General features: G+C 44.3%; 1 protein-coding gene across 5 annotated transcripts in view; it reads right to left on the bottom strand.

Annotated features, from left to right (window-relative positions):
* The window catches only part of Pi3K21B (phosphatidylinositol 3-kinase regulatory subunit alpha), a 223,147-nt gene that overhangs the window by 38,268 nt on the left and 172,580 nt on the right, over positions 1–12,299 (bottom strand). For all 5 annotated transcript variants that reach the window (XM_075671265.1, XM_075671263.1, XM_075671262.1 and 2 more), the window contains 3 exons: positions 6,478–6,525; positions 6,198–6,304; positions 2,734–2,979 (listed from right to left, as the gene is read on the bottom strand). In XM_075671265.1, coding sequence (XP_075527380.1) covers positions 2,734–2,979; positions 6,198–6,304; positions 6,478–6,525 — 401 coding nt within the window. The remainder of the gene's footprint in view (positions 1–2,733; positions 2,980–6,197; positions 6,305–6,477; positions 6,526–12,299) is intronic.

Consider the following 12,299-nt stretch of genomic DNA (forward strand, 5'->3'; position numbering starts at 1 on the left):
CAGTGCCGTCAGCAGAACGTTCAAATAAACGAGCATAGGTCCAGTCTTCAACTGGTGTTATCCGGAGTACCTCAGGGAAGTGTCCTAGGTCCTCTTCTCTTTCTTATTTTCATTAATGACTTGAAACATCACATTTCTGTTCCAATAAGACTATTCGCTCACGACTGTGTTGTTTATAGTAATATAGAATTTTCCAGTGACCAAATTAAATTGCAATGCAACCTTGATAACATTATGAAATGGTGTTCTGACTGGCAAATGGTTATAAATGCAACTAAATCAGTAAGCATGCCTATTACAAGAAAAAAGAAGATCCTGCTATTTCCTTATAGTATACATGGCAACAAGCTTAAAAACGTAGAGGAGCACAAATATTTGGGTTTATTATTTAGAAGTGACTTAAGCTGGAATAGGCATGTAGATGAAGTAAGTCAGAAGGCGAATAATGCGCTTTGGAGCCTAAGACGAAATTTACACACAGCAACCTCTGAAGTTAAAAACTTGGCCTATAGAACACTGATCAGACCAATCATTGAGTACGCGAAAATTGTCTGGGATCCTTACACAGAGAAAAACTTTAAGAAACTGGAAAGGATTCAGAGGTTAGCTTCTCGATTCATCTTCAACAAATATGGTCGACTTCACTCCCCTTCAAAACTACGTCAGCTTGCAAATCTTCCCACTTTAGAATTAAGGACTAAGTATGATAGGCTGAAGTTCCTGTTCCTTATTATTCATAATGAAATAAAAATTAATAGGACGAACTATTTTGAAATTTCTAATAACAAATCTTCTAGACATCGCCACAGCATGTATATTCCCCCTCCGGTAACCCATAATGACATTCAAATGTAGCTTCTTTCCAAGAACGATAAAAGAGTGGAACATGCTTCCCGATTTCGTAGTTCAGTCTACCTCTTTAAATAGTTTTCAGAGTAATTTGCATGCCATTATTTATTCTGAGAGCTTGGTCTGTTAATGATCAGACTTTCTGAATCATCTTATTTTATGATTTTGTTATTATCTGTGTATGTTGTTCTTATTTTACATGCCTCAAGGTACATTGACTGGTTTTTTTCAGCTTGCCCTATTACAATGTATATGTAATTTCTTTTTGTGCGTTGTATTCAGATGTATTGTACGCCCTGCCTGAATCAGATGTGTTGACGTTGCTTGTTTTATTATTTTTCTCCCCTCCTGTAATGGCCCTAAAGAAAGGGCTGACAGTATCAATAAAGAAAGAAAGAAATAAAAATAGGGAGCTTGCACAAAGTTGGATTACAGAAAATTTTTTGATGTCAGTGTTGAAAACCTGTCACTGTTTTAAATTTACATTCACACTTAAGTCTAACAAGCGTGTCATTTTCAATAAATTTTTCAGGCAAAAGAAAGGTAGGTTACTTACTAGATATAATGGAGTAAATACAGTATATGTGCAGTCAACCACAAAAGTTTGTGGACCACGGGATCTCAGAAAACATTCAATGTCCGAGCAACATGCAAGAATAACCAGTAAAACCGAACACACTCTTGTTCACACATAACTAGTAGAGGCTGTAAATGCAAATACAGACTGCTTGTGAAGCTGTGCAGATATTCCGCTTTTTCTCAGATCACGTGTTCCGTAAAACTTTGTGGTTGACTGTACCTCTAGGAGCTGGGATGCAGTCCTGTCCTTAAACTGATTTTACATTAGACAAATTACAATGGTCAGAGTGCCTGAGCAAATGAGAATTCATTGGCTGAATGAAGGAGACGTGTTGCTGTATCCTGCATGCGAAATGTTCTTCAAACACTGATAATGAAACTTCTATTGACACATATCCTGATCAGGATCACGGAAGCATGCATCATAGCCTTATCACAATTACATTCCAGAAAAAGCACCTGTTAAAGGCAGCTACTGCTGAAGTAACAGGATTTATTTTGTTGAGAAGAAAATAGATGGCAGCTGAAGCAATTCCGACTACTACTGTCTCTATGAATTCTCGAATGGCTCCATGATCTGTGTTTTCTCATGAACAACTTTCTGTGGCAATAAAGGGAAAGCTATAAAGGCAAAGTGATCATGCGTGTTAGTTTAAGATGGGAAAGTCTAAACATAAACATCTTATATTGACAATATTAATATAACACGAAATGCCCCAGTGAGTGTTAAATCTGACCTTTTTTCCTGCTTATTTCTTCCGCTTTTGGGCAAATGCAAAATCACTGCGTGTGCAAAAGCTTGATTAAAATTACTTAAATTATGGAGTTTTACATGCCAAAATCACAATCTCATTATGAACTATGCAGTAGGAATAATTTGGACTACCAGTTGTTCTTTAACATGCACCTAAATCTAAGTACACAAGTGTTTTTCCATTTCGTCCCCGTCGAAATGCGGCTGCCATGGCTGGGATACAATCCTGTAACCTCGTGCTTACCAGCCCAACACCACAGCCACTAAGCAACCATGGTGGGCCACAGAAGCTTGATTGATTTAGTATGTTCGCAGAAACTAAAAGTGCTGTCAAATGCTGCCCGTCTACTAGGTGCAATGTGACACATACAAAAGGTCCGCACCCATAGCCTCCCCATTATTCCCACAGAAAGTTGTCAGCTAGTATAGTCATCTGATCCGCATTATTGAACAGCGCTTACACTCTACTGAACAAAGGCTTAAAATTAAAGTGCACAAAGTGTGCAGTAAGATAGCCACTTCTCTGAGCATGTTGTATGACTAATACACACCTGATGAAGCTGGCTAGCAGCAGTGGTTGTTGGGGGTGAAGGAGCCGGTCGGCAGAGCTCTGCCAAACAGCGCAACAAGGCATCCTGTGTGGTCTCCTCTTTGCAACCAAGGCTGCGCAGCCGCTCCCGATCCAAGCCGGCTAAGTCAGCACCTTTTAGCTCACACAGCGCCTCCCCACCGCAAGACAGCATGTTGACGGCTGCCAGCCACTCCAGTACGTTTTCACTGCTCCACTCGCTCAGGGACTGCATGCACACAGACCTCAGGCTTCTGAGCATGATCGCCACTACCGCAGCTGCTTCACTTTTCAGCCACGAGTGGCACATAGTCACAGGGCGAGGGTGTTACCACCAGAGTTGGAAAACCTTGGACAACATTACTAAAATCTGGACATAAAGCCTCACATAATTGGGACATGTTCTGGGACAGCACAAGGAGCACCAACATACAGTCGTTTTGTTTTTATAGGTATCAAAATGTTTATGTTCTGGCCACCGAAACACATGCTGCTTTATTCACTAACATTGAAATAAATTAAGAACATTTCAAGAGGCTGCTCACTCGACCTGTGTCTTGTCCTGCAAGGTATTCATAAAATTGTCCGGACACAGGAGCTCTGCTCCAGTATAAATGCATACCTATAAATGGTTCTTAAAGCCACATAAGTGTGTCTGCACATGTCAAATGCATATAATGCTCGGAGGGAAGGAGCTAAGAAGTCTGAAAGGGCTCCGCATATGTTAAATTGAGGAACTGTATAGCCAGCCCAAACGAGAGCTCTTAAATAACTTCACAGTTTGGTATACTAGAACCCCGTTCACCATACACTACAGTACACATAAGACACTATGTATTGCATGCCAAGATGCAATAGCCCGATGGACTTAAGGCAAATCTTTGATTTGTAAATAAAATTAAATTGTGGGGTTTTACGTGCCAAAACTGCAATTTGAGTATGAGGCACACTGTAGTGATGGACTTCGGATTAATTTTGACCACATGGGGTTCTTTTACACGCACCCAATGCACACTACACAAGTGTTCTTGCATTTCACGCCATCAGATTGTGGCCACCGCAGCCGGGATCCGATTCCGCGCCCTAGGGCTTAATGACGATTTGTAACTGAGTGCCTGGAATAAAAATTAAACTACTTAGTTGCGAGAAGATCAACCTTTATCTCTACGAGTTCCAATGTGGTCGGCCACTGCATGACACCTGATGCAATGAAAGAATGTGGTACCTTCACAGTTGTTGCAATCTTTAAGGAATTACAGTTCACAGTACAAAGCGATTCGGATGCCATGGGCACAAGGTGCCCACAAGTGCTCCCTGACAAGGCTAATATTACCGGCTGTTGAATGTGAAATTAGTACAACAAGCATGTCTATTAAATCACTGGAAACATTACGGCAAAACCTGCACAACTAAGAAAATCTGTAGTTTCCTGGGACACCCAATGTAAATTGCGACATTCCAGAACAACAACATTGGTGAAAACCAAGTGCAAAGAATTTGGTAGATGCATAAACACAGCTGATACTTGACATCGGGACATTTTTTCAAAACTGTAACATGTTACAGAAATCCCAATTCTAGTCATCCCAAACACACATAAAGGTCACCTTACACATGTCGCACATATGGGTGCACATGAGTGGAATGAACGAGTTAGCAACCAACCCTACAACAAGCATGCCGGTCCATCTGGTAATGCATTGCAAAACCCTAAACAATGCTGGACAGCAGCTACCTGCACAATGCTTTGCATAATATTGATTCTTACAGTGCCCCACATGACATCTGCATACTTTTTTACAGCGAAGCTGTTAGCCTCTCCGTGGTCGGCATTTTTCGTGTCCAAATTATCTTCATCGGCAATGGCTTATACCCCTTTAAGCAATCAAAAATGCAATGGCTCATCCCCTTCGTAATGCTGGGGCTACAACACTCAGCAAAATGAAGCAAACAGTGCATACAATCATTGAGATCACCGACATAACACACCAAACAGGATACGTTTCAATAAAGAGCAAGCTAAAAACAAGCATCCGAACCATCACTTAAGCATTGCATACCCCCCTCAGCAGTTGCAGTGATGGTTTTGCAACAGGTTTGCTGGACATCTACTTACGCAGGGCCGGGATGGCAAGTCACTTTTATTTATTAGCGTACACCACAAGGTTGAGAAGACATAACAGCAGTGAGGATTGATTTAGGTTAGCCTAAGTAAAAATGGCAGGAACTGAAAGCAGAGTGCATATGGAAGAATTAAACTGACACACACACACACACACACACACACACACACACACACACACACACACACACACACACACACACACACACACACACAGTTCTACCTGAGTACTTGCACACAAACTGCCATGATCTACAATCTCAACATCCGCTGAGGTAACAACATACCAAAATTCAAGCATTTCCAAAGGTCAGCATCGTGAGCACGGTCTAAACCGGCAACAACTCTATACCTCTGGTCAAGACAAGCGATACTCGTGCAAACTGAAGTACATGTGTGTTCTCTGGCAGCAATATTACTAAGCACCTGGTACTTTATATTATAGGACAGCCTGATACATCTGAAAGCCCATCAAACTACTTTAAAGCCATGAGGGTTGCACCCTTTTGCTACCATCTTTGCAGATAGCGTGGCAGGTCGCCAGCACCCTTTCACAACCTTATGTGGTGGGCAAAGGGGGGTTAAACCGAATGAAAATGAGTGAAGAAAGCACTTAATATTATAAAAGGGGTTCGCAATGAGTAGCCCGACACTATTCATTGTACAATAATTTTGCCAGCGAGAGTATGTATAGAGCTTTTGCCGTACTTTCATGTGCATCAAGGAACGCACCGCAAGGGTCCAATTTAGCGGGCAGTAAGTAGGCTTTTGGTGTGCGCCAGCTGACAGTGCGAGCCTCGTATAACGACGGCTGCGGTAACGCTCTTGCACATATTTGCTCAGTAACCAAAAACGACCCAGACGTGCTTCACGAACGCAAGAGAATTAGCATGCCCATACGCGCACGAAAGGGCACATGCCAACAACGGGTCCCAACAGTGCGCCATCAGGCGGCGCGGAGGCGCTTTTCGGTAGCCGTTCCCGTGGATCTCGCGAAGCTTTTGCCCCTGACTGCGTTGCGCAAGTGATCCGATCGGACCATCCTCGAGGGCAGCACAATCGTCCAAACACGAAGATCTTTAGAACAGCCTCAAAAACGCCTTGTGGCGAGCAGCCCGGAAAGTCTTTCCAACTGAGCCGTTCGGCTTCAAGGAGTGCAGGCCGAGTCAAATCACCCACGGATAGCTCCCATTAGGTGAAAGCATGGCCGACTGGCCGTTCTAAACGATAGCCAGCCCGAACGTTAGCTCTGCGCGCCTCGACCTTGCCGGCCTCGATTACGTGACACGGACAGCGTGCACGGTAACTGCATCGACGCAACTCACCACGGAACCCTGGCAACAGACAGGCCGTGCAGCAGGATCCCTCGGAGGCAGGCACGGACGCAGCCCGGCGAACCCCGAGCAACCGGCGTGGAACGATGCCCCGCACTCTGCACGCACAGCACACCGACGGCACAATTCAGCCGCCGCCGTCCAACGCCATTCGGCGAGCGAGAAGAAGGCCCACCAAGGCGGCGGCGCCAGCGTCGGGCCGGTCAGGTGACCGGCGACCAACCGGCGGCCTGGCGCCCCAGTTGCTAGGCCCCTTCCCCTTTGCACTCACCCTGACAGCGCTTGCCCAAGCAGCCGAGACCCCAGATGTAGTCGTCGCCTGCGCGCAAGCAGAGATGATAGTCAGGCTAATGCAAGCACGCAGCGCGTTTCGCTGCGCACTAACGACGGCATGCGTCAGCTCATTGGCGCGAGTGATTTCGTTATAACTGGGGGAACGTCGTACGAAATAAATTTCAATGAAACAATCAAAAAGGATTAAAATTAGCTGTTGTGAGAACTTGGTTAGAAATATGCCATTACAATCGCTTTCTTCGCCTCCAGTGTTTCGGTGTGCAAACGCAAATCAAGGTTTACAAGTTTTTTTTCAATAAGTGGTGCCCAAATTTACGTTCCACAGGGTGGCGCTTTCTGGACTTAAAATGTTCAGTAGCTCAGAATGGACACTTATCGACGGCATTTCTAAATATTAAAGGCGCCTATGACAACGTAGACGGAATTGTTAGGGGATGTTCTTAAGCACGAAGGCATAGATGACGACTTCGTGCAGCTGCTGAGAGAGATATATAGAGACAACTGCATGAATACAAGTTGTATGGGAAGGTCGAAAGGTATACGTAACGAAGTGGTGGGAATTCACCAAGGACTGAAGCAAGGATGCCATTTGTCTCCATTGTTGTTCACGCTTTATGTGAAGTGCATAGAAAGACTACTGGAAAACCGCGAATTAGGGTTTGATTTATCCTACATGCGTGATGGACAAACGGTGCAACAGGAGCTCCCTGGACTGATATATGCGGGCGACATAGCGCTACTAGCGAAAAATTAAAAAAAAAAATTACAGACACTTGCGAATATATGTGGTAACGCAGCAACAAATCTAGGCCTCAAGTTTAGCACAAAGAAATCGGGAGTTAGGATCTTTAATGAAGAGACGCGTAATCACGTGGTGTCAATTAAACAGCAAGCTGTATCCATAGTCAAGCAATATAAATACCTATGCGTACGCATAAACGAATGAAAGACTTACTCAAGCACCCACCAAGAGAATCTGAAAATAAAGGGGAAGCGGAATGCTGCAATAATGAAACACACAGAGCTGTGACGCCATAATAAGTACGGGGTGGTGCGTGGAATCTGGAAAGGAGTAGCGGTGCCAGCGCTAACGTTCGCAAATGCCATTCTATGCTTAAAAACGGCTATTTGACGGGGTTGAGAGTGAACCAAAGGTCGGTAGGCCGGTTGACTTTGAGAGACCACGGTAAAATCACAAATGAGGCAGTGCACGGTTACGTGGTTTGGACCTCTTTTGAAGTCAGAGAAGCACAGAGCAAAATTAGTTTTGAAGAAAGACTCAGGAGCACGGATGAAAATAAATGGGCAGCTGAATTGCACAAGTATATGTACTTGAAAAGCGTGGACAGAGAATGAGGGAAGAGGTCAAGAAAGTTGGCAACCAAGTACAGAGTAGTTGAAACTGTAAATAGACGACCAGGAATCATCAGAAAGTGAGACAGTTAATTGGATGCAACGAATAGAAACAAAAAGAACCTTGGAGATTTAGAAGAATGAGACGAAAGAAATCGGAAGGGAAAATTTGTACGATAACACTAAGCGCAGTGCCTTGCTATTCGAGACTCGAGCCGGTTGCCTACATAGCGCAGCAAATATCCGCAACTAGATCAGACCTGTGTATGCTGCAGCAAAAATCCGGAGACTACTTGGAACACTTTAATGGAAAGCGAACAGGTTCACTCAGTGAGAACCGTAGATAACGTACATTTTCCAAAAGCGCTTGCGTTTAAAGTGGACGGAAGCGACGACCAGTCAGCAGTCGAGACAGGCAAGAGACGTTTAAAGTATAGGTGAAAAAAAAAAAAAAGCAGGGAAAAGATAAGACCGGATCTCTTGCAGTCACTGCTATCGGTAAAGGTAGATTTTGAAGGAACAAAAAAATAAGATTAAGTAGATGTATAGAAAAACGCTAGAGAAAAAAACACGAATAGCATACCTGATTATCTCAGCCAGGCTATGTGATTATCTGTCACTGCCCCGTTTCAGAGGAGACACTATTAAATATAATAATCATCATGTCGATCTTATAGGCTGTGCTTTTGCTGGTTGAATGTGCCGGGCGCGATTTTGGGAGCCGGAAACAGGTCATGGACGTCGGGTTTTGGTAACTACCTATACAGGATAACAAATGTTAAAATTAATTTATGGGGTTTTACGAGTCAGAACCATGATCTGATTATGACGCAGGCCGTAGTGGCGGACTCCGGGAATTTGGACCACCTAGGGTTCTTTAGCGCGCACCCAAATTTAAGTACATGGGTGTTTTCGCATTCCGCCCCCATCGAAACGCGACAGCCGTGGCCGGGATCCAATCCCGCGACTTCGTGCTTAGCAGCCCAACATCATAGCCACTAAGCAACCACGGTGGGTAATATAACAAATATACCGGGAGCATTGTTATGGGCCCTTGCATTGATCTGACTACAAAGAAGAAAAGAAGGACGAAGAAAAGAAGACATATCGAAGACCGAAACGCCCATGTGGCCCCTTTGATGAACCTGTAGGTCGCCTCTGTCAGAAATAAGTGGTGTCCATAACCCGGTGTCTATGACGTGTTTCCGGCTTAAGATCCTTAAGCGTCGCTTAAGATCCGCATTTTATATCCATAGGGCGCCGCACTACAGACAGTAGATTTAGACACCACCAGTACCCAGAGCAGCCACGCTACCTCGATACGAAGTAGTAATGAACAGGACACAGAGCCTCCTTCTATAACTAGCGATGAAGTTAGAAGGGCTTTGTAAAACATGAACCGGGTAAATAGGCAGGAAAAGACGGAATAACAGTCGATTTAATCAACGATGGAGGAAACATCACACTTGAAAAGCTGGCGGCCGTTTATACGAAATGACTTACGACTTCAAGGGTTCCAGAGAACTGGAAGAATGCCAACATTATACTAATCCACAAAAAGGGAGACGTTAAATTGAAAAATTATAGGCCTATTAGCTTACTTTCAACATCATCATCAGCCTATTTAATATCCACTGCAGCAAGAAGACATCTCCCTGCGATCTCCAATTACCCCTGTCCTGCGCCAACAGATTCCAACTAGCGCTCGCGAATTTCCTAATTTAATCGCCCCACCTAGTCTTCTGCCGTCCTCGACTGCGCTTCCCTTCTCTTGGTAACCATTCTGTAACGCTAATGGTCCAATGGTTATCTAACCTGCGCATTACATGGCCTGCCCAGCTCCATCTTTTTCTCTTAATGTCCATTAGAATATCGGCTATACCCGTTTACTCTCTGATCCAAACCGCTCTCTTTGTCTCTTAACGTTATACGTAGCATTCTCCGTTCCATCCCTCTTTACGCGGTCCTTAACTTGGTCTCAAGCTTATTTGTCAATCTTCAAGTCTCTGCCCCATATGTAAGCCTTGATAAAATGCACTGATTGTACACCTTCCTTTTCAATTATAGCGGTAAGCTTCCAGTCAGGAGCTGACAATGTCTGGCGTATGCGACCCAACCCATTTTTATTCTTCTATGAATTTCCATCTTATGAACCGGGTTTCCTGTGATTAGTTGACCTAGTATGCGATCCAACCCATTTTTATTCTTCTATGAATTTCCATCTCATGAACCGGGTTTCCTGTGATTAATTGACCTAGGTAAACGTACTCCTTCACAGATTCTAGAGGCTGACTGGCGATCCTGAACTCTTGTTCCCTTGGCCGGCTATTCATCATTATCTTTGTCTTCTGCATATTAACCTTCAACCCTACTCTTACACTCTCTCTGTTAGGGCCTTCAATTATTTGTTGTAACTAGTCTGCAGTGTTGCTGAATAGAACACTGTCATCGGCAAAGCGAAGGTTGCCGAGATATTCGCCGTTAAGTCTTCCCAGTTTAATAGCTTGAATACTTCTTCCAAATACGCTTACTTACTTACTTACTTACTTACTTACTTACTTACTTACTTACTTACTTACTTACTTACTTACACACTTACTTACTTACCAGGCACCTACCCAAGGAGGGGGAGTGCCCCCCCCCCCGAAATTAAGCGGCATACTCTCCCCCCCCCCCCCCTATCCGCCCACGCCACCACTCCTCACACACATTCCTAAAGCGCCGACAAATGAGTCTACTCGGTAGTCATCATTTTGCTGCCTTTTACAGCAAAAGCAGTATATGACTAACTTACGTAATTTTTGCGGCGTCCGTCACCAGAAAAAAATCATCATGTGGGCAGAAAGGGTGATACATATAAGGGGATCCTGGTGATAGTGCAGAAAGGGTCCGAGCTCAATGGCACATACTCATGTGGGTTCGGGAACATATAACGCGCCTTTCGCGATCTTCGGGATGGGCCCACGTATTGGAAGTGCTTAACGCCTGCTTCACCTCCGCCGCAGGTCGGCACGGCATTGCGTCACCGTCGGGATCGGCCCACGTATGGAGAGTGCTTAAAGCTGCATCACTTCCGCCGGGATCAGCCCGGTGTTGCGCTATCTTCAGGCCGAACCGCGGCGGAGGTGAAGCACTTTGCTTTTCGTTTGAGAGCTTTGACTGTCGTCAGCTTTCTCCGCCATTCTAGCTTCACAAAGTGGAATGGTTGTCAATCTTTTCACTCCTTTTGGATGGCAATAGTTATCGACATTTCCTGGGGTGTGAAGACCAGATTTCTCATCGATTTGGTGCCCGCGCGATTAACTCAAAATTAGTTCAGTTGTCACCATCTATTGCAGCAGGCAGGGCGTAGTTTAGTGTTTTAATTATATGATTTAATTTATTTATAATACCCAATACAATTTTTGTATCGCCATCTATTCAAGGATCATGCGCATCGTTGTTGCTTCGTTAATTCAACCTTCTTTGTTTAGATTGATCCAGGGGCAGAAACGGGATTCGATTCGCAGTCAGCTGGTCTGTATGCTCGTGGAACGAGTTGTGGCCCGAGAAAATGCCATTTGCGTTTAAATTTTCCTTTTGCTTCATTATTTCCTCGAGTGACGGCTCGCCGCGACGTTGACAGATCCTCGGAACCACATAACCATGATACGGGTTAGATAAGGCGGAAAATGAAATAATGCGAGACTGCACCCATCATCCGACCCCGCAATAACCATTAAACCTATATGCAATATGACTATCACCCGTTACCTCGTCTAGCTTTTCCATAATTGTACAGCCCTTTTCGTACAAAATTGACAACTGGAAACAAGAGTCACAAGGAGTTGAGAAATTAAGCGATCTACTAATGGAGAGAGCCAAGGCAACAGCCAAACAGGAAGGAAAAGCGAAAATTAACAAATTTAACCGTTGTTTGCGAAAATATTTATTAATCAACATCTTTTTCTTTAAAAAGGGAAGTAGAGAAAACGCCGCCGGAAGCGGAGAATAATTCCGCGTGTTTTGAATGACGCTTCTACAGTTATCAGTCGAGCCGCCTGACATAGCCACTTCTCTGCTGTGCTAATGTGGATGTTTTTCTAACCTTCCGCCGTGGGCTCAATACGTCTAGAACCGCTGCGGCCAGTGCTCTACGTGGTTGTACGGGACTGGTGACCATGCATCGTTACGCAGCTTCCCAAATAACAACACGAGTCGGTTTTGGCACTTGTTAGAGCGGAAAACGAGGGATCCAAAAGAACTGTGATTGTTCCGCAAATATATATCTCTATAGTTCTTCCAGAGCCAATTAAAAAGAAACGCTATTAGAAATTCTTATTTTACACTTCCGCTTGTTTATTTGTTCTTGGCAGTGTTCTTCCTGCGCATCTTTCATGCGCGAGTCCATTTGATGCGTTTTTTTTTTTTTTGCCAAGTAAAGGAGAGGTGTATTTCACAGGCGTA

This window comes from Dermacentor variabilis, chromosome 10 (genome assembly GCF_050947875.1).
Source record: "Dermacentor variabilis isolate Ectoservices chromosome 10, ASM5094787v1, whole genome shotgun sequence".
Classification (NCBI taxonomy): domain Eukaryota; kingdom Metazoa; phylum Arthropoda; class Arachnida; order Ixodida; family Ixodidae; genus Dermacentor; species Dermacentor variabilis.